At 39.8% G+C, this 22,404-nt stretch overlaps 2 protein-coding genes across 3 annotated transcripts in view; one reads left to right on the top strand and one right to left on the bottom strand.

Annotated features, from left to right (window-relative positions):
- Nucleotides 1-224: 224 nt before the first annotated feature.
- LOC117663984 (uncharacterized) overlaps nt 225-22,404 on the top strand; it is a 63,448-nt gene continuing 41,268 nt past the window's right edge. The window contains exon 1 of the mRNA XM_034414654.2: nt 225-263. The gene's annotated coding sequence lies outside the window, so the exon portion shown is untranslated. The remainder of the gene's footprint in view (nt 264-22,404) is intronic.
- BAK1 (BCL2 antagonist/killer 1) overlaps nt 8,430-22,404 on the bottom strand; it is a 32,283-nt gene continuing 18,308 nt past the window's right edge. For both annotated transcript variants that reach the window (XM_034414662.3, XM_034414663.3), the window contains exons 3-6: nt 17,930-18,065; nt 17,706-17,849; nt 15,137-15,317; nt 8,430-13,793 (exon numbers count right to left, since the gene is read on the bottom strand). In XM_034414662.3, the coding sequence (XP_034270553.1) occupies nt 13,689-13,793; nt 15,137-15,317; nt 17,706-17,849; nt 17,930-18,065 (566 nt within the window). In that variant the 3' untranslated portion in view covers nt 8,430-13,688. The remainder of the gene's footprint in view (nt 13,794-15,136; nt 15,318-17,705; nt 17,850-17,929; nt 18,066-22,404) is intronic.

The raw sequence follows: 22,404 nt of genomic DNA, 5'->3' as shown, positions 1-22,404 counted from the left end.
TTGTCTTAGATGAAGCCAAGAAATAAACAGACCATTTCATCCCATGCTTGCTTACAGTAGAGTCCAAGCAATGGGAATATTTTATTGGATGAACACCGTATTTTCTTTAGTCTTTCACACCAGATTCTGAAGTAGAAATATTGCATTGACAGGATCCATGAAGCAAGCTGGTTACCAACCATGGACTGCTAGCAAGACATATATATACATGCGTATACACATTTAAGTGCGTCTTCAAGCTTGCTTCCTTTTTCCTTGCAAAGGTAGAGTTATCCTTTTTATTTTTGAAGCAGATTATTGAACTGAGGCATTGTAGTATGATGTTCCTAAATGGTTTACAGTTATGTGCTTTTAATCTGCTCCCAGTTGCCTATTCCAGATGTTTGTTGCTTGGACAGCTGAATCTAGGAAGGTGGCATCGGATTGAAAACATCAGCTTAGCTGGTCCCTATAGTTACTAAGATCCTGCCCATTTGAAAAATAATTTGGAAAAAGTGCTCTGGACTTTTAGGGCCACCTGTTAGTTGACTTCTAGGATCACCTGTTGATTATTTCTACTGACAGTGGCTCAGCAGTGGCTGAGTATACAGTATAATTTTTAAAAAATGCTCTGCTTATATTCTTATGTTTATAGCAGCATCAGCCCCAAATATGCATTTCAAACAGGCCTGTACTGTAACAAACTTAGATGCATAAACATTGGAGCAATTGGATTTGCAGTTTAATTACTGATGTTCTTTCCTCATAGCCTTCATTAACCATATGCACTTGGGAACACGTCTTCACCAAAGTTAGTACAAGCTATTTGAATACACAATAACAATATTACAGATGTAGGTTAAATGCAAATAAAAGCTAGATATCAATTTCCATTAGGGATTTGCCAGCAATGTAAGGAGCATTAAAACTTCTTCACTGCCTGTAAATAGTTATTTCATTTTTTATGGCATTAAAGCAGAGCTGATGTGTCCAGATGGAATTTAGCACTATTGCGATTGCAAAGAATTAGTGTGATGTTTTATGATGCTCAAACAGCACTGAATAAAATTATTTGGTGGAAGTCATTTGTTTTAAGGAGCAGATGCTTAGCTCACGGGATTACCCAGAATTTTCTGGAAGTGCTATTAACTAACTGCTTTCAGCTGTCTCTTCAAATAGTAAAACATATGAATTAAATCAAGAACTGGAGTTGTGATACTATGCGCCTGATGCAAGAGAGGCTTTCAGCAAACATTTTCTTCAAAAATTTATTTACTTATTAGGTCTGTATGCTGCCTGTATAACTCACAAATCCCACTGGCTGGCAGCAACAACAAAAGAAAATACAGACATCAATGCAAAGAAATAAAATGTCCAGAGTAAAAAATATAAATATAAAACCGAGCAATGAATTTGACACAGATGGCAACTTCTCATTAATCCCCCATGCTCTCCAGAAGAGCTCAGTTTTAGATAACTACCATAAAGAGCTAATCTAGTTCTGGATGAGCTTATTCCGAAATATAGGGGGATTACCAAAAAGCAGCCTCTTTCACTTCACAAAAATGGGGCACCATGAACAGTTTTTTAAGGAGGAACCTCAGAAGAATTGACTCTTCTTAGAGGAGATCCTGCATGTGCCTGTTGTGGCCCGTCAGCGGCCTGTGCAGTTAGTAGCTGATTCCGACAGCGAGGAGGCTGGTGTGGTGATGCACCAGCAGCCTGTGCAGATGGCACTCGAGTCAGACAATGAGGAGGGTGGAGAAAATGTGGTGCCAGAGACGGGGATTCAGCCAGGGCCTTCAGAACCTCCAGAAGCTCCCATAAGTGAAGAGGAAGAAGAGGAGGAGCCTCTACTTGATGCACGAGCGTGCAGAGCTGCCAAAAGGCAGGAGTGGCTCCTCAGGAGGAGGTCTCCTCGAGAGTAAGGCTTGGGGCTAATTGGCCACTGCCTAGCCTATTTAAGGAAGGACGACGACTGAGGCAATTTGCAGGAAACAACTTTGTTCATATTCTTTTGCATCTTGATTCCAGAAACGTTTGATTGGCTCTTGCTTCTTTCTTGTCAGTTTTCCTGCAAATTGCTTCTGGGCATTCTGCCAACCACAGTAAGATTACGGTTATCTGAAACACTGTGCTTCAGAATTGAGTTATTATTCTTTGGATTCTTGTCGCCTGTTAATGAAGTTAAATTACCAGCCCTTGTTCAGAAAAGACTGATTTAAACTGTACTTGTGTTCGAACAACTACTAAGAAAACTCATTAGAAGTCCTTAATTAGTAAACTAAGGTTTGTATGGACTTTGTGTGTGCTGCATTCTTTGTGGTCTGTAGCTGGGGCAGAACAGTGTCAAAACATCAAGCCATAAATGGCTTTATGGGTAGCAACTAGCACTTCGGATTGTACAGGTAAATTATTGGCTGCCAATGCAGTGCTTACAATACAGATATTTCTCCAGCAATAAACGTTCATTGAGAGCTGCTGCATTCTGAACAAATTACACCTTCTGGATGATCTTCAAAGGCAGCCCCAGAGAGCATCTAAACTTCAGGGATAAAAGGCAGCGTATGGATGGACGTGTGGAGAGATGGAAGTGGAATGGTTTGCAAGGACAGAAATGTATGGAGAGGCAATAGCGAATGGGTACTGGTACTGACTCAATTGAATTTGCTTTACTTTTTCTTTTTATTTCCTGCCTTTATTTTCTTTTGTTCATGATTTCTTACCACTTTTCTGCATTTTTCATAATATTGCTTTCCCCAAAGGGTCATATATAGGGTGATGGAGATATACATAGATATATTAGTGGGTAGTCTAGCCAGTCAGTAACAAGATGTTTTCATGGTGCAGACTGAGGCTCCTTTGCTTCCCAGCCACCATCTGACTGCTAAAAGGAAGATATATAAAAATATATATATCAGCACTGCCACATTATCAGTGTTTTCCTTGGACTTTTGATAATGATTTCTGCAAATATTTTATTTTGTGCAGTGCCTACACAAATAGCTTGGAATGTGGCTTTTTATTTTTAATCTCCAGGTGTCTAATTGATATTGGAGCCACAAATGGAATAACTGGATTGGCCTCCTTTTGCAGGGGATGCTCTGCCTAGAGCAGGGTTTCTCCAGCTCAGCAAGGTTAAGGTGTGGATTTCAACTCCCAGAATTCCACAGCCAGCATGGGGGATTCTGGGAGCTGAAGTCTGCACATCTTAAAAGTTGCTGAACTTGAGAAACCCTGCTCTAAACTGCTCAACTTGGTGCCAAGCTAGAAGGGAGGCCCTTCCCTGAAGACGCTGGTGCAGATTAAAATATATAGGAAATAAAAGGAAATAATAAACGTTTTTGTTAGGGAATGGGGTTGAGGGGTACCCCGGACCGTGAACCAGCTCATGAGCAAACACACTGAGACTGAAATAAATCTGACAGAGGCGTCTTGTGTACAAATATAATTTACTTTAAAACATTTAAAAAGCACTATGTCTTTAAGAAAGCACATTAAAAACAAAGTCTTATCTGGGTATGTGAAGCAAGGCTATCTCCCTAGATTCCTCTCCACAATACCGAAACAGTTCACAAGAGAATAAAGCTAACATGAAGATAAGCAGCTTCGGCGTCGATACATCATCGAGGTAATAGAAGGGGTGCAGCACAAACTTCACAGCTAAAAGTCACCTGAAGTAAAAACAGTTCAAACAGCAAACATTGCTTGAAGCTTGTGGGAGGAAGAAGGTCCAGCAACAGCAGTCCCGATGATAGCTTGCGTGCTACAAAACAGCAAAAGGCAAGCATCAGTGGGAGTTTCTCTGCAACGGCGTCTGGAGTCCTTATCTGCATTCTTCTCCCATCTGCGGCATTTGCACATAGCTTCCTGCAGGAGCTGTGCATTTAGGCCTAAACCAGAGTCTAGGCCCGAGTAGCAAGCGAAAAGGTCCTTGCTTATATGGGGAGTTAACCTGCAATTAACTAGGGCAGGGAAGGCTTGCAGGTAATTACAAACAGGAGATGGCTTGATTGAAACCATACTGTTTGTGAGTAGGCAAGTAGCCACAGCAATCCTGGAAACACTCGTGACAGTTTTGAATTAATCCTAGCGGTCCAAAGCCTGTAAGGGTGCTGGAGTGGAAAATCTGTTGCATTTGTGCCAGCTGAGGACTTGAAGGAAATGAAACAGATTGCAGGCAATAAGGCATAGGTCAGCTCCTTCTCGTCACCTCTTCTTGTATTTAATTTGAGTTTAAGAATCCTAATAAAAAAGTGTTCATTTCCACTATAAACTGTGCAGGGTGGAGTCTGAGGGCCTTTCCGATTGTCGATTCTCTTCTCTATGGCCATTCTCCCTTTTGCTAGCTCTCATCTGGTTTCTTTCTCTCACCCAGGACAATAACTGTTGCTTATGAAGCAGAAAATCAGGAGCAAAGATGGTTCTGGACTGAAATATCCCTACTCCAATGTTGGCTTCGTTGACAAGACCGTGTGTGCAAACTTTTCATTTATCATATCATCCCTTTGACAATGTGGAGAGGCAGTGTTCACATTAGGAGGCTCAGCAGGGTAGACAGCTGCACTTTTTATGAGGGCCGTTTGTCTTTCATTACAATTTAACCTTTCTCTGAACAAAGGGGGAAAGAGCCTGTGATAGCAGGTGCGGCTGCAAGCATTCTTTCTGAGTCTCTTTCTATAGGCCACTGGCCAATCTTCCAACAGGCAGGGCATTAAGAATAGATGATGATCTCATAATTCAAGGACTAGGTATAAAATAAGAGTGCCGGAAGAACTATGGTTCATTGCTCCATTCATCCTTGAGGTTGGTAGGTTGCAAGGTAGAACCGAAGGGCTTTTTGCTGTGAGTTGTATGATGGGAACATTACTCAGCAAAAGGAATATTTTCGAGCATGGACACCCCTTTGATAACAATACTGTTGTTCAGTATTGCTGTGTCAGTAGAAAGTGTATATATTGACTGTCCTCTTAATTCCCTCAACACTGTCAAATTATTCACTAAGTCTGCATTACTATTACTATTAATCTTATCGTTCCTATCACCCATCTCCTTCCACTTACGACTGTATGACTAACTTGTTGCTGTATTCTTACGATTTATATTGTTTCCTAGTATGATTTGATTGCTTATTTGTACCCTATGACTATCATTAAGTGTTGTACCTTATGATTCTTGACGAATGTATCTTCTCTTTTTATGTACACTGAGAGCATATGCACCAAAGACAAATTCTTTGTCTGTCCAATCACACTTGGCCAATAAAGAATTTTAACCTTCTAATTTAGTTATTTGAACTATTTTCATTCAGCTTTAGTGGTTCTCCTATGATGTCAAGTCTATACATTTTTATGGGAGGCTTAAACTTGGAGGCAACTCTTTTGTCCCATTAAGAGACAAAAGATTGCTGCCCTCTTTCCTTATAACCGAGATATCCAACATGGTGCTTGGCAACAGACAGCCTCTGTCCCATCTGATTTTCCCCAACCTATAATTTCAAAATGGAGGTCAATCAAACATCAATTTCCAACTTCAGTCTTATTTTTTAAGAAATGTTTTAAAGAAGCCTCGGAATTCCACATGTGTCTGGAGGCATTTTACAATAAATTCTGGAAGGGATTAGGCAGTGAGGCTTAAAACAAGCACTTTGATACAACTAATTTGCTCCACATTTTGTTGAATTACAGTAAAATGCTTGTTTCAAGCCCCTTTGAACTATGTACACTGCCTGCCACCTTTGAAGCACTGGAGCAAATGACTTTTTCCACCAGCATTAAGGTTTCAGTGTGGAGAAACTTGAGTTTTTGACTGAAGGAGATACTTCAAATTGGATCGTTGTAGCAACTGACACTGAAGTGTCTCCTTGACGTGGAGCTGTGCAGCTTTCCATGGCCACAGTAGGTAGGCAGAGGGCAAAGCATTAAAAGTATACAAAATTATCTGAAATAAACATTCTGTGGCCAACCACTTCCAAATGTATGAGCTCTGAAGAAAACATGTTTTAAAATTTGTTTTCAAAATTATTCTAGAGCAGGGGTCTCCAATCTTGGCAACTTTAAGACTTGTAGATTTTAACTCCCAGAATTCCTGGGAGTTGAAGTCCAGAAATCTTAAAGTTGCCAAGATTGGAGACCTCTGCTCTAGAGATAATCATTCCCTTGGTCAATTCTTTGGTGAACTTACTAGCCGAAAGTGTCCACCCTATAGCATCACCACCTCAGTGAGGAAGAAACTTTTATAGAAGGGAACAAGAGACTTGTTTTTAGTTCCATTTCTCTCCATATATAGGACACAAAATTTTTGAGTTTTGTTTTTTTGGAATACAATCTGTGCAAAATGTTTCAAGGAAAAAGAACATTCCAAGGAGTTGGTTTTATTCCAAATTGAGACTTTTTTTTCTTATTGCAATATCTGTGAAACGTATTTGCTTTCTAGAAATTAGTGTTTTGTGATTAGTCTTCTTTGGTAGCATACAGTAGGTTCTCAAAATTCCAAATTCTGTTTCTAATGCGAAGTATTTTGAGGCTTCTGTTTTAAAAATGTGTGTAAAGTTTCCTTTCCTGCCTGAAAATAGGAGAGGTATACTTTACATATTTTGGAAAAAGACTTCTAAATGTTTAAACCTGTGCAGAGCAGAAGCCCAAAACTCAGGGGGGAAAAAATGAAGGCCCTCAGATCCAAAAGGGAGCTCTTTGTAGTAAATAGCTGTAATGTCACTGAGACTGAGTGTGTCTATGGTTGTTCAGACTGCAAAATCCCCAAGAGTTCTTTGAACAGCTGCAGACACGGAGCTAAATAGCTTCCATAGGAATTACTATAACAAGCCAACAGTCAAAACCAGTAACTTTAAAATTTTCAGGTATTTAATACTCTTCTTTCTGTTGTTTTATATGTTCAAATAGATTGCAAACCACGATAATGAAATATTATAACAAAAACATTGATAGTTTTTCAGCAACAGAGTTGGGCAATGGGTGGAGCTGTGAGAAGTCCAGTTTCTATTGCTCCCAGTATGTTTGGCAAATAGTGATAGAAACTGGAGTCAAATATTCATTTGGAGAACCAAATACTGTCTTCCTCATACTACGCAAAATTGGGTATGACTTAATTTGGGTTTTTTGTTTTTTGGAATGGATCCTGTGCATAATAGATAAATGAAAGAACAGTATTATTATTATCTTATAATAATATATACACTTGCTTGAAACCAAGCTTTTTGTTGGCATGCAATGAATGCTCACCATAAAATGATGACAACCTCCATTTTATGAAAAGTGTACAATTGTGCAATTCCTTACATATCTGATAAATAAGCCTATTGGAATTCATCAGGCCAATTAATCTTCAGCAAGAGTGGACAGCAGAGGTGCTCAATTTGCTTCCTCCTTCCCACTTTGGATAATGCTTCCAGAGCCTTTCCAAAAGTCCTTGTGAACTGTAATTTTCAATGTGGAAGCAAATAATACAACTAATTGCTATATTTAATTAGGTTTAATAACAGCTATGCAAAACATTTTTGCTTTGATCCATCCTAAGCTTGTATGTGTATGAAATATCCCACCCTGAGACAGAACATTCAGCCAGCTGCTGTGGATTCTGACAAGAGATCTTTTTGTGAATGGGCGAATGGAGATCTTTTGTGAAAATTGAAACAATAAAGAAAACCGCTTAAGGGATTTTTTTAAAATTTTAAACTGAATGAAATTGAAATGAATTGAAATACAGCTCTGCGTCCTTGCCTTGCTTTTTGAAATATGGGTCACTGGCGTGCCATTTAAAGGCCAGGAATGGCCCTCAGCTCCAAAAGGGCTGCACCCCTCCACACTGTATCAGATTGCAATCTAAGTCCTCCTTTCTATTTTCCATTTCAAACATTATGGCTATATAACTTAACTGACTTTTTCCTTCATTAACTTCTGGTCATTTCCAATTCCCTTTAATTGTCTATGCTCATCAGACTGCCAACATGGAAAATACAATCTTACACTTTAGAAACAGAAAAACAGGAAGGAAAAAAACATTGCATATTCAAGCTGCTACATCCAGTCCTGGATATAGCATTATCAATACCTTTTACGGCAGTGGTCCCCAACCCCCGGTCCGCGGACCGGTGCCGGGCCGTGGAGTACCTGGCACCGGGCTGCGCAGCGGCCGGGGGACATGAACGCTGCAGCGCAAAGGCTCCTGGGCCGTGCGCAAAAGCTCCTGGGCCGTGCGCAATGGGCCGTGCGCAAAAGCTCCTGGGCCGTGCCCCCACCCCTGCGCGCGCTCAGCGGGCCGCGGCGATAAAAAGGTTGGGGACCACTGTTTTACGGCATTCACACTCCAGGGTGATGACTGTAAGTCATAGGTACCTTTCAGAGCACCTGCCCTTTTCAATGATTTTCTTAAAAACAAGAGAAGATTCAAATATAATTCGGAGCTCTCTGCTCAAAGAATAGAGAAGCATATGAATAAACATGTTTTATTTTAATGTGTGTATATAATATATATTTTACAGACCCTGCTGTATAGCATTTATTTTTAACCAACAAACAACGTGCTAGGCACTTCACAATTTGAGGATTTTTTTTTTTTTTTTTAATAAAAGAAGTACATAAAAGAGTCAGCTTTCTGGTAAAAACCCAATACATTTCCTCATGGATATGGCATACAGTGAAATACTTGTACATTTATGGTATATGATAAGGCATATTTTTTGTATCTCCAGAAATAATAGCAGCCCCCCCCCCAATAGAGGTTCATTTCCTTTTTTTCCTATGATAGAGGTAGAATGGAACCCACCTGTGGTTCTTTTTTCCTTAAAACATGATTGATTTGATTATCTTCTTTATCCAACAACAACAGAAAAGTTTCTCCTCCTTGATACATTGAGGCCAGATGAAGCACCTCTACCAGCTGCCATCCTGTATTTAACTGTATTTCCAAACCTCAACCCAATGCAAGTAGAAAGGATAGTTAAGATCTCAACAACTTCCTTCAAAAAAAGAATTGATTCCAAAACCTGTCTTTCTATCGTTGGGTTTGACTGTACCTACCTACAGTAAGTGATTTGAAAACTTCCAGAGGTATTTTGTGAGTGGAAAGCTCTTGCTTTCTCTGGCAATTCAAATTTCTAAATAAAATAATGGAAAAAAGGTGATTCTGGCTGCTTAGCAGAAAGGCTAGTACCTATTAAACAATTTCCCAGCCAGCACAGGAATTTGGGGAAGTCCACACATTTTAAAAGTTGGCAAGTTGCACTAATTTATTTCCCTTTAAACTCCTTAGGAAAGTGGGTTCTAAAACAGGGTATGATGCAATAATAAGTAGCCTTTTAAATTAGAGATGAAGCAACGTCATTCATTATTATATTCCCTTCAAGTATTTAACTTATAAAAACAGAACTATAGCTAAAGGGAGAAAAAAAGCAACATATTTCTTCATTGACTGGACAGTTCTTATTTTACTTCCATTGTTTTCAGCCTTCATGTATGTAAATTCAAAGTTGCCACAAATATCATCAGGAATGTATACAATGCTTTAGTGAGGCACATATTCCATGGTTCAGATGGAGAATTTAAATCAAATGATACTATTTAGTTCTCAAAAGCCAGTTAATGCCAAGTCCTTTATGTACTGAGGCAAATACATCTTAAATCAACAGGGTGACAAAGATCAGGCTCAGGGTTACATGTTTATGGGTTAAAATACTATGCTCAGATTATTCACATTTTAAACCAAAAATGAAAACATTATTATTAGACATTGTTGTTCTCTCCCCCATTCCCCCCCAAACAATACTGTAGTAACTGGCAAGATGATGTCGATTTTTAAACTGGGCTGGGAGTCCTGTCACACTTTCAAATCTTAATGGGGAAACTCAGTGTGATTAGCAATGGCAGGCAACTTTCTCTTAAAAAGAACTTTCTACCATTTCCATGGTTTTTCCTAGCGGGTCAGGCAGAGCGGATAGTGGTGTAAGGCAACCCTTCAGTTCAGACTGAGTAGCAGAACCAATGCTAGAGCATCTTGTGTGCCTTGCAACCTGCAGCAGGATTTCTGGCAGGGTCCTGGGATTCCATGACAGTTATACCTATAATGAAATGTTTAGAAGGCCACATGCTGTCTTTTCTTGGGGGAAACCTGACAAAGCGACGTCCCAAGCATCCACAGTTGGTAAAGGCAGAAGAAAGCACCATGCTATATAGTAAGAGGCATCACAGGGTATTTATTAAACTTCTTCTGGCATATTTACTCATGAGCACAGTAGAAATGAGACCCGCATTTTCTCCAACTTGCAGGGGAGGATAAAAGGTGGACATATGAACATTTTATGCAGCAAGGCAAATGACGTTCTTTTAAGCCTATCTGCAACTAGGCATTTATTCTATGCAATTATTTGCCTGGAGTTCCTCAAGCTTCTGGAAAATGTTCTTTAGAAGTCATGTCCAGCTTTGCGTTGTAAATCTCATTGGGTATCCTCTTTTTGTTATTTATGCATTTGAGGGCTCACTTTCTCATTCATATAAAGCCCAAAATGTTTTGTCACCTGAGGCAGAAGAGCAAATTTTCCTGCTGCTTTTCTTGCTTGCAAAGGTAAGGATTATCATTCCAAAACTAGCCAAATTATTTTGACACCCAAGGCAGAAAAAAATCCACAACTTCCAGTTTCCCCTGTTGTAAAAACAATAATCAGTTCCAGGGCCTCCAGGAGGCACCTAAGGTAGCCTCAATGCTGCCTATAGACAAAGTTAGCCTAAAGCAAGAGAACTGTTTGGGAATGATGATGGCCTTCACATAAACTTGTCAAAGACAGTAGAATAATGGCAGCAGAGAGAGGAAAACTTTGCTGCTTGGTATAAATGAGTCAATGGAAGGACCAGAAACCTAGATCTCAACAAACTCTAGAGCCAATAATAGGGGAAAAAACACAGCCTACTATAGTGCCTGTAAGCATATATAAGGTGTTAAGGTTAACGGCTAAATGATGCTCCTCTCCTAACTATGGTCAGTTTCAGTGATAGGGCCTTGGTTTCCCTTGGACCCAAACCTGAGAATTCTGAGGTAGATTCACCCACTAAGTGAAGGGGAACCCTTTAGGCAAACTTGAAATAGGACCTCAGAAGAAGTTATTGAGGAAAAATGCCCAATTCATTTGCAGCACTGAGGAAGCAAAATTAACTGCAATAGATGCTTCAAGTACTTTGTAGATCCCAATGTTGATCCTAATGTTAAAAAAGATGACTTTTTTCAATGCCCTTCCAAATTTCTGCTCTTGACTGCTACATATCAGTAGCTGCTTTAGCACTGGTTTTGTGGACTACAGATAAAACTATTCACTGCACTGGTGAAAAATGGAGCAAGCTTCAGTGACACTAACTGTATTCTATTTGCTCTGGTTGTAATTATGACCATCATACAACTCTTACTTACAAGAAACATCTGCCTGAACCCCCAACTATAAGTTATCTTAAGTTACTGTGCTGAACCATTCAAACATGAAGGTCTTTAGAAAGGGTTCTTTTACAAAGAATTTCTGGAAATAAGATTTATTCTAAAGATTATATTCCAGAATTGAAAGCATTGCCAGTGAGTTCCAGCACAAAAAAGGGGACACCCTTTGAAATAAGCAGGTGTAAGATAAACATGGCAGAGTGCCATGTTTAGGAATAAGAGAGAAATTTGTTCAATTAATTTAGGAACTTACCAGGCTCACCAGTATGAATCTACATATTGCAATCTGCACAATTTGCAATTCAAAAATAATAATATAAGTGTATATATTAAGGAGATGTGCACACAAAAATGTCTATATTATGTCTATATGAATACAGTTTCTAAAGAAAGCTCAAGAAGAAAAGTGCTTTAAAATGAGTATATTAGATTACTCTTCTGCCACAAGAGGTTCAAACATTGGCCAAATCCTCAAACACTGATTCAGGTAAAAGGAAATAGATATATTTATCTATCCTTTGTCATGACAATTAATTTAAGACTATGATCAGGTTCAGATTGATACTATCTTTAAACTGAAAACTGCTAATGTTTTTCAGTATTAAAAATAAATTGACATATGCATTCAGGAAATCTCAGGAGTATCTTTTTTTAAAAAAAATTCAGAAATATAAAAACTATTCATAATATATTCAAGTCAAGTCAAGTCACCTGCTTAAGAATTTTTGGTAATTGTATGGCAGGAAAAACTACTTAGGTTTCACTATTGAGTTATGGCTTTATGAAATGTGCAAAGAGAACAGAGTTGTATCCAAAACGTCAGTTTTTCCTGACATAGTAGTAGTTTTATCTCAGATGTCAAAATGAGACTCAGCATTAGAAAAAAGCTATACAAAGTAAACATTTGGAAGAGTATTGGGAAAAAAACCCAGAATTGACTTTGGATTTTTTTTAAAAAAACCCAAAATAAAAAAACCCCAAGATTAAAAAACAATTATTTTGAACAGAAAATTTCAGCTTTGCATATTTGCCTGCTTTTGTTACAAAGAATTCTGTGTTCCCATTGAGATGTTTCATGAAACAGGCAACGAGAAATTTAGTTAAGCATGATCCAAATAATGTTAAACACTTGTATATTCCACCAATTTCAGATGGAAGATTAAACACATATTCAACTTCCCACTGAAATCAATACAAGATTGCAGCCTGATTATATGCATATTTACTTAGAAGCGAGCCTCACTAATTTAATAGGAAATGGCCTTAAAATTTGCTCAACTTGGCTGAATTTTGCCAATTTTTCATTAGGGAAAGCAGATTCCAACTCCTGTGACAGCAGGAAATCACATTTTGTCCATCCTTTGGGTAAGACAGATTTAACGATTGTCAAAAAAAAATATTAAACAAGTACAATGGAACCTGAAGAAATGTTATCATTTCTTTTCCACCCAATCCCAAACACACATCCACCTTTGAGGTGAACCACAATCATACCTAATCAAAAGGGAAATAGAGCACCATCCTTTGAAAAGAAGCAAGCCTCATTTCTTAATCTTTACAAGCAGCTGACTCTCTTCACCTCAGAAGAGTCATTACAATATTGTTTCAAAGCAAGAGGAGCTACTCTGCCCATGTTATAACCAACTTAGGACAGCAATTATCAAGTGCAAGAAAAAGTGCCTATAAAATAGTGTAGCTACTATCACTTTTTTCTCATCTCCTCTGGAATATCTAGATATATATTCATATCTAGCATATCTAATCTTGTGTGTGATTCTCAGATAAATCCTGAGAGCTCTACAATTACTCAATTATTTCAGCCCTTGTCCAGCTCGTAGGAGCAGAACTGCTCAAAATTGGTTTGCACCAGATCAAGGAACATTCCCCTTGTGGTTTTACTCTTTCTATGGTGATGAGGTTCAGCTGATTGAGAATTCAATTAGTCCTGAGAATGATCTCAAAGAGGTGGTGTTCTTCTTAAAAAGACCTTGCAGAGGAAAGTGCATCTAATTTTCTCATCTGCAATACCATGGAGTTTCCCATGGAAGAACTGCTGGTCAATGGCCGCTTGATGGAATAAATTCTGCCTCAGGCTTGGTTCCACTCTTCTTTTAACTAAACTACAGGCTCTTCAGCTTTGGAATCACCACGCAGAGGATAAATAAATAGATGTCCTGGTGGAATAGAAGCTGGTAACATGCATAATTTCCCCTTTTGTTGTTTCTTGGATCTTTCTTTCTTATGCAACAAACCAGCAGCATTTTCCTTTCCTGTCATTCACTGAAGAAACGCCGTAGAACAAATTGGCCCAGCAAAATCACGGCTGCTACCATCAACATGTATTTCCAATAAACATTGCTCAAGTCCAGTGCTGCCACCTAGAGAGAGAACAGTACCGTTATAGATCCAATTCTGTATCAGCCTTCTCCAAACCTGGTGCTATCTAGAAGTGTTGGTCTTAAACTTCCTGCATTGCCATCAGCCTGCTCACTGGGAATTACAGCCCCCAAAAGAGGAAGCATTAAGTTGGGGCAGGTTGTTTTAAGATCTTCTCTCAGCATATTCCCGAGTAATTCCAGAAAGGGACACTAGTATCTGAAGAACTAAAAAGTATACACTTGGTTTTTAGAAGGAAGACAACTCTCTACTGTGCCTTTCTTCACAATTATTCATCAAGGTCCATGTGTTATTTTACTGTTTGTTTAGCTGTTTTGCATCATGGTCCAGAGGCAGTATGCATGCTTTAGAAACAGAAAATATTAGCCTCAGTATCCCTAGATAGATTTACGAATGCCCTTCCTGGAAACCATTTGGAGCAATTTTTAACTGTGGCATATAAATTATAGCAAAGCAATCAACCCATCTGCCAATCAATCAATCTTGGACAGCCTCCATCAAACAAGGCAAAGCTAGAAAGGCCAATCATTTGACCCAGTTGAAAAGACAGCTTCATAGGTTCCAAAGGTCTCTGGCTCAAATTCCTGTCAAGAGCAGCTATGCATTTTCTTTGGCCTCTTCAGTTGAAGGAACCAAATAGCATGTTAGGCTTCCACATTACATCTAGAAGCCCTAGACCAGTGTTGGCGAACCTTTTCAGCACTGAGTGCTGAAACGGGAACACATGTGCGTGGGGGAATGCCGGAAACTGGAAGAGCAGCTCCCCGGTGCGCACACGCGGGAGCACCAGAAACCAGAAGAGCGGTTCCCTGGTGTGCATGTGCGCACCAGGAAACTGAGCTTCTAGTTTCCGGCATGCGCATGCACACCGGTCACCTGGTCTTCCAGTTTCTAGCGTGCATGCACACATGAAGACCAGCTGGCCAGCGCATGTGCGTGGCAGAACCCAGAAGAGCAATGGGCAATGGCTCTGTGTGCCTGGAGAGATGGCTCGGCGTGCCACAGGTTCGCCATCACGGCCCTAGGTAGTTTTTTTTTTTAATTTGATTTATATGCCGCCCTTCTCCGGAGACTCAGGGCGGCTTACAATGCGCTAAGCAATAGCCTTCATCCTTTTTGTATATTTATACAAAGTCAGCTTATTGCCCCTACAACTGGGTTCTCAATTTATCTACCTTAGAAAGGATGGAAGGCTGAGTCAACCTTGAGCCTGGTGAGATTCGAACCTGCAGTTCTTGCCTATCCGAATAGATTCTAGTTGCCTAAATGGAGAAGACGACTTGATACAAACTAAAGAATACTCATGCTTCTTTGGTTCACTTACCCATCCTCCTTGCTGAGCAATCCATCGTGCAATGCGATTGTGTAGCACAAATTCAGCCATGTAATGTGCAATTCTTCTCAGGAAGCCAGTTATGCCATGCTGGTACACATGGATTGCCATCCTGTAGCCGAAGCCCAGCAAGGCTATCACACGCCCCCAATTGATGCCACTTTCAAACAAACTGGGGAAGAGAATGGTCAGCTGCAATTAGAGATTTTCGGTTCTTTTCTGCTTTAGGAACGGCATTACACTGATGCCACGATCACAGCAACTAATATCTCGTTCATACTAATGGTTCTAAAGGGAAGAAGAACTGCAGCTTGATCCTGGGAAAACACTTCTGCAGTTTAAGAAACTGCTGACAGGTGTTATATGTGTACTTGTGCACTTTCTAAAGCTGTGTTTCTTAACCGTAGCAACTTTATGATGAGTGGACTTCAACTCCCAGAAATCCCCAGTCAGCCAACTCCACTCACCGTAAAGTTGAGAAACACTGTGTAAAGTAGCTTTCTTCCTCTGAATCTGATCGGCTTCCCAGACCAATAATAATCATTATCATGATGATTAGGTTTTGATTCCAGCTTTTTTATATATTCTGTTTAACATTTATGTGAAGCCGCTGGGCGAGATCATCCGTGGCTTTGGGGTGAGATACCACCAGTACGCAGATGACACCCAGCTGTACATTTCTTTGCCTGTACAATGCTTTGCCTTTCTGGTCACTGGCTGCTGAAAATAATAGCAAAATGCAGCTCCCCACCCCCCCTTTGATGTTTTGCCTGTCCGCAGAAAAAAAACTAAGTCCAGTTGCCTCTTGAAAAAGTACCTTTGGGACAACCATGATCTGGATGACTGAGAATCTCCATAAATATTTAAATCTGCAGGATCAGCTCTAACCTGGCTATCCCACTCTGGAGGGAAAGAAGCTGGCCTGTCTTTCTGCTACAATGTCCATAAAGGCTTATTCTGCCACCATGATGTTGGGCAGCATCCTTTTTTAAAAACCTGTGCTTGCGTGTAGCTATAGATGTTTCATTTTTAACTTGGTATATGGTTGCTTAGAAATAATCTTTAGCTATCTGATAGGGTGAGTCTGATATCCGATTTAAAAAATCAGCTGTATTACATTAGAATTTCAATGTGGCTGAAAACATAGCAGGCATAGCATGGAGTGTGTTCCCGTACATAGCAACTGAGAAAGAGGAAAGAGAAAGCACAGTAGGTGCTGTTTTACCTCAAGGCAGCAAAATGGTGAAACTTGGCTTCCCAAGGAGGGGACAGCAAGAAAAGAGGATAGGAAAGAGAGTTAAATAAACTTTAGATGGAACAGGAAAACATTGTTTGTGAATGTAAAGATGCATGTATACATACTGTCACTGTTTTCTCTCTGTTGGTGATTTTTACACTTTGTGGTTTCTTTTCTTTAATAAAAATCAAAGGGAAAGGAAAGAAAGAAACAGAAGGGAAAACTGTGGCTAAATCTTTCCTAAGCGGAACACCCTAAACCACTTTTGGAGTTCCATACAGCCTCTTGTCTGGGTATCACTATCATTATAATCTCCAGGTTCATAACAGTTTTCATTGCCTTCATGATACTTCTGATGGCCTAAGAACCTGAAGAGGAATTCTTCTGAATCAGATCAAAGGCCATTTTTTTAGTCCAGCATCCTCTTTCCCATGCTAAGGTAACACATCTGGCAAGGTCAGTAGACTACTCTTGCTGCTGTACCCGATCAACCAGCCCTGAATGGCAGCCATTGCTGTGTGTGATTGATTGAAGACCCCACCCTCTTTTTCCAATCTGGCTTGGACCCCATCCTGCATGGAGCTCCAGATGAGAGATATATCCTGGGTGTGATTTGGTTTCATGTAGCTTCAGTGAGGCTGCGAGGCAGCTTCTGAAGTCAGAGCACCTTGTCCAAAGTTGATCCTTTCTTTCCACCTTCACAGGGGAAGATCTGACATACCCTTTGCTCTGTGGGAACCTTTTCCAAAGGCCATAGAATTGCAGATTCCTTGTAATTAATACAGTAAACAGGAATGCAAATATGTAAGGTTTTGTAAGATGCCACAAGGCTGGCCTTACATTCAGAAGATTAAAAAAAATATTTTAACTGAAGAACCAATTGCCTTTCCCCCTACACAGTAGTAAATCCAAGACTCTGCTATCAAGAGGTGCTTTATGTAATAAAGAAGATCCTCCAATTCTCCTGAAGGCTTAAAAACCATTTACACAGAACATGTGTTACCCAAAGCGACAGCAACATATGATTAAATTAGGGGCTGGATTTTGGAACCAAGGTAATAATTAGCATATTTTTTTTAAAAAATGTTTGATATATCTGATTATGAGAATAGCTTAAGCTAGATGGAAAGCAACCCCCCCTCCCCCCCCCAAAAGATCAGAGTTTAGATTTGTGATTTTAGTCTGCTCCATTCTTGTTATTTGTTTGGTTTGCATCCACCAGGGATCCTTGTCATGTACAAGCAGTAGAGATGTTAACATCAACCACAACCTTAAAAAAAACATAAGCATCAAACTCTGGTAGATGGCCATGGTCTCACTTACCTGGAGGCTATTCTGGTGAAGTACTCATATGCATTGTCCTGGGAAGGCTGCAAGGACTTCAGCATCTCAGAGAACTCCTTGTCATACCGTGCATTGATGTCATCAGCAATGATAGCTAAGCGTCGACCCACCTGACTGTTGATGCTGCACAATGAACAAATGAACCGGTTAAATTGGAACATGGAGGCAGACTAAGTAAACATTTAAGAGCCTGTGGTACTTACCTATTTGGCTCCTGCTGAATTGCGGCAATTTCTGGATCAACTGGCACATCCCCCTCAGTTTGCTCCTGCTCCTGCTGGTATCGATGGAAAGCATAGCTCTGGAACACTTCCTCAGTCTGTTGAGCTACCAAGTCCTCTGCAGAAGAGATAACAGGATCCTTCAGCGATCAGCAGCTTCATTTTGAGCAGAGGTAGGTCACAATCATTGAAGCCCAAGGCCCTCTCCTCTCAGATCAGGCCACTGAATGTCACGAGCAAAAACACCAACGCTCAGCAGGACATGTTTTGCCCCCTTCCTAAAACACCGAGAATGTCTCTTAAGCCTTTAAAGCAGGGGTGTCAAACTTAATTTCATTGAGGGCTGCATCAGGATTGTGTTTGACTTTGGGGGGGCGGGTGTCGGGGGGGGCATGGTCAGCTCAACATGCAGCCCTCCCGAGCTCTGTTTTCACTGGCAGAGGGCTGCAGGAGCCCATTGTGGCAGGAAACAGAGCCCAGAAGTCCTATGTGTGGCCCTCCGAAGCTCCATTTTTGCTGGCAGAAGTACCATGGGCCAGTCCTTTGCTGTTTCCAGGGTGGGCCCACGGACCAGATCTAAGCTGGATTCAAGCTGGATCTGTGGGCTGGATTCAACCCACCGGCCTTGAGTTTGACACCCCTGCTTTAAAGGAAATAACACATCTATTTTTTTCCTACCTCTCCACATCCACTTTTTCCCAAGGAGTCCAGGCCACACAGATATGGTTTTCCCTTCTTTACTTGCTTATATTATTATCACAAAACCCTGTAAAGCAGGACAGACAATTTTTTCTGCTTATAAATCCAGAAAACTTTCCTCATTGGATTTAATAATATGTTTTCCCAGTTAAAAGTTGCTCAAAGCTGCTTATGGACAGAACATCACCTAATAGTAATGTGCCAAGATCATCACTGACCTTGATAGTCAAGTCAGAACTTGAATCTTGTTTTCCTGGTTCAAGTATTTTCCAATTAATTCTCTCCAAATATGTTCAGCAACATTGTCTATTATACCGCAGATGCTGATGGAAAAAGGCAGCTTCTGCTTAAGGATATTGACAGAGTTTGACTCACAATTCATCTTTAAGAAATTAAAATTCTAGATCTTAGCTAATCTGCAGCTTGTTTCTTTATCCCAAAGGTACTTTTCAAAAGGCAACTGAACTTTCTTGGTCTCTTTTGCTTGAAAACATTTCACTTCTCACCCAAGAAGCTTCTTCAGTTCAAGTGAGTCCAGTTGCTTTTTGAAAAGCATCTTTGGGACAACCATGATCTGAATGATTGAAAATCTCCATAACTTGTTTCTTTATGTTGCTAATCCCCCAAAAGGGAGTCTAACTCAATGGGGGAGGGGTGGAGAAGAGCTTTTCCATTGCCTTTCTTATCCAGTTTTGTTTTTTAATCTCAGCAAATACGTACAACATGGCATTCTGAACTGCTGTCTTTACATACAAAGGAAGAATTACTGTTACTAAACAGCAAAATAACTATATTTGCCTTCTGCAATATAAAGAGCAAAGAAACTTCTTAAAAAGAACTGTGACTTATGAATTTACAGAACTTAATATCTGACACCTAGGAACAGCAGGAAAGAGCAATGGTGAAGCAGTAAAAACTGAATGGCTTACAATCTTCCTCATGGTAATTTGGTCACTGATATATTAAATAACAGAAAAAAATCTTCCAAATCATATTAAGCATGATAGTATCTTAAACTTCTACAATATACTATGGGCCACTTCACCACATCATCCCAAAGACCTCTAAAAAGCCAGGTCTTCATAGCTTTCCTAAATGAAACAGTAGTTCTCATCTCTGGGAGCACCTCTTTTTTCCAAAGAAAGGGGAAAAACTGCAGAGAACTCTCACCTAAGAGCCCATGATGATGAAATGCCCAAAGTCTCAATTCTGCAGCAAGCCTTCTTTTTTTTAGTTCATCAGATGGTCAAATTTCACTTAAGGAAGGCAGCCTTGAAGGAGCTGGAAGTAGAAATTGGGCTCAAATTTTCAATCCCCCTTATTCTCCATCAGTCTACACTTATGGGCTACGTTCTATACACAGGTGAGGTACAGATGTCAGTAATCTATAACAGGGGTCTCCAACCTTGGCAACTTTAAGACTTGTGGACTTCAACTCCCAGAATTCCTCAGCCAGCTTTGCTTATGAATTTGTTGAATTTTGAATAATGGGAGTTGAAGTCCACAAGTCTTAAAGTTGCCAAGGTTGGAGACGCCTGGCCTATAATACTCATCACACATTGTCATAGTCCATGCAGGCTGAACTATAACTGTGCACAACTAAGAACTCACTAAACAGAGCAGCAACACGGAAGAAGACAATGCAATCTGCAGAAAAACAGCTGGTAATAGGATTATCCCCCCCCCATATTTGCTTTTCCCTCTACACTTCTCTCTCCCATAACTCTTTTTTTTACCCATTAAAACACCCAAAAAGATTTTGCTGAGAAATTTTACTCTGGCCTTGAGAAAGGAAGTGGGAGAAGTGAAATGACTCAGCCCTGACAAACTGTATGAGAAAACGTGACAAAGAGAATCAGGATAGCTCCGTCTTGGCTGTGTTGTTCTTAAAAAAGAGGATAATACATATTCTGTTAATATACTCTGCAATAATAAAATAGCGTTCCTCGAATCCCTGTGGTGCCTATTTCTTGATCTGATTTACCCTGGAGGGCTGACCGATTTTAATATTTCATATGCTGGATGAGAAGAAATGCAGAAGAGAAGGCAGCAGAGAAAGAGATTAACCCTTCGTCATTGGTTACTTCTTCTAAACCGTGCCTGCCCCCCCAAGCTATTTTTAGCTGTTTTGATAAAAGACCTAAGCCTATTGCCAGTGTGTGGCCTCTCTACTCCTGAAGTGCAAAAGACAAAGCCATAATAGAGAGGGCTGCATGTACTTTACCCTCTGTTCCCCTATATTTCAACTGAGAATATGATTATATGTGCTTAATGGATATTATTTTAGATATTTTGCTCCATTATCTTTCTTTTCAGCTAACAAGTAAAGCCAAGAAATGCAAACTTTTGTTCCTCTCATTTCCCAACAAAAAAGCAGGACATTTTCTATTGCACTAAACTATTGTAAGGTAATATCCAAAGCAATAAAGATTCTTTCTAGCTGCAGGATCATTATCATAGGCCAGCACAATGCTAGTAAAATGCTGGATTGTGGAAATTCAAGGTAAAACTAAATCTAGCCCTATAGCTCACTGATGATTTTAGGACAATTCAGCCTAAACTATCTTCCAGGATTATTATGAAGGTATTGGGGAATGGCTATGTGTCCTGAAAATTCTGAGGCCAGACAGCACAAAATCAGAATGCAGTAATGCAAACATATTGACACTAATGCTTATCATATATATATACACACTTCCTTGGAGTAAGCTTCAGTCAAGTTCAATTCCTTGTGACTTTAGATACATGTGTATTTTACTGTTGTGAGCCACCCTGAGTCCATTGGATAGGGCAGCATATAAATCGCATTAAACTAAACTAAACTAAACTAAACTAAACTAAACTAAACTAAACTAAACTAAACTAAACTAAACTAAACTAAACTAAACTAAACATGTCCATACTATTTTTCTTAATCACAGTAAGAGCTATTGCCTTCTTCTGTGATCCCCCCTCCCCCCGCCAATTTCCCAATTTAAAGTACAGCCTTGGGACAGAAGCATCTGCAAAATTTGTCAAAACGACAAAACAAATGTGGTGATAGTACCACATAAAAGTTGCTTCTTTCATGTACAATATTACAATGAATATGGGATGGATCTTGTATCACAATTGCAGTGTCTTTTGTGATCTGTCCTCCTGTCTGGGATTTCCTTATGATCCTCCATCCAAGAGCTAAGTAAACCTGACTCTGCTTATTTCTTGAGCCCACACAAGGTCACAAAGTCTTGTGGCAAAGAGATTGGAGTGTTTAGAATGATCTTGAAAATGCCCTCTTCTACAGGGCATTACGAATCATTATGAGATGCCATGTACTTTTATATGGATTATGTTATATTTATCATTTATGTTTTATATCTAACAAAATTTAAAATCACCAAAGTTTCATGTAGGTCCTGTATGCTCCTGCCACTTGCTATATACTTCACCATGTACTTACTGTCATTCCCAAAATCATTTAAGGTCAGAAGCAAGTTGATGCCATAATTCTGTACACCTTGTATGTGCCACTAGTACTGCTGAATGTGGCCAGGGTGGGTTATCATCTACAATGTTTGGGCTGAACATTTGACATTCAGCTTCTAGATGGGTTTAGGATTAGTATCTTTATTCTAAATGCAATTAAGACCTCTCGTCAAATGTTTATGTCATGTATGGACACTGCAGGTTAAAATAAAACATTAATTTTCAGAGGATTGCAAAGGACGATAGCTATAACCTACAACCTTAAATGAGGTTTTGTGGTTAGTGCAGTGCTG

This window comes from Pantherophis guttatus, chromosome 3 (assembly GCF_059756535.1).
Source record: "Pantherophis guttatus breed Tessera chromosome 3, ASM5975653v1, whole genome shotgun sequence".
Classification (NCBI taxonomy): domain Eukaryota; kingdom Metazoa; phylum Chordata; class Lepidosauria; order Squamata; family Colubridae; genus Pantherophis; species Pantherophis guttatus.
Note: the sequence above shows the minus strand (reverse complement) of the source record. Positions and strands in the feature narration are given on the sequence as shown.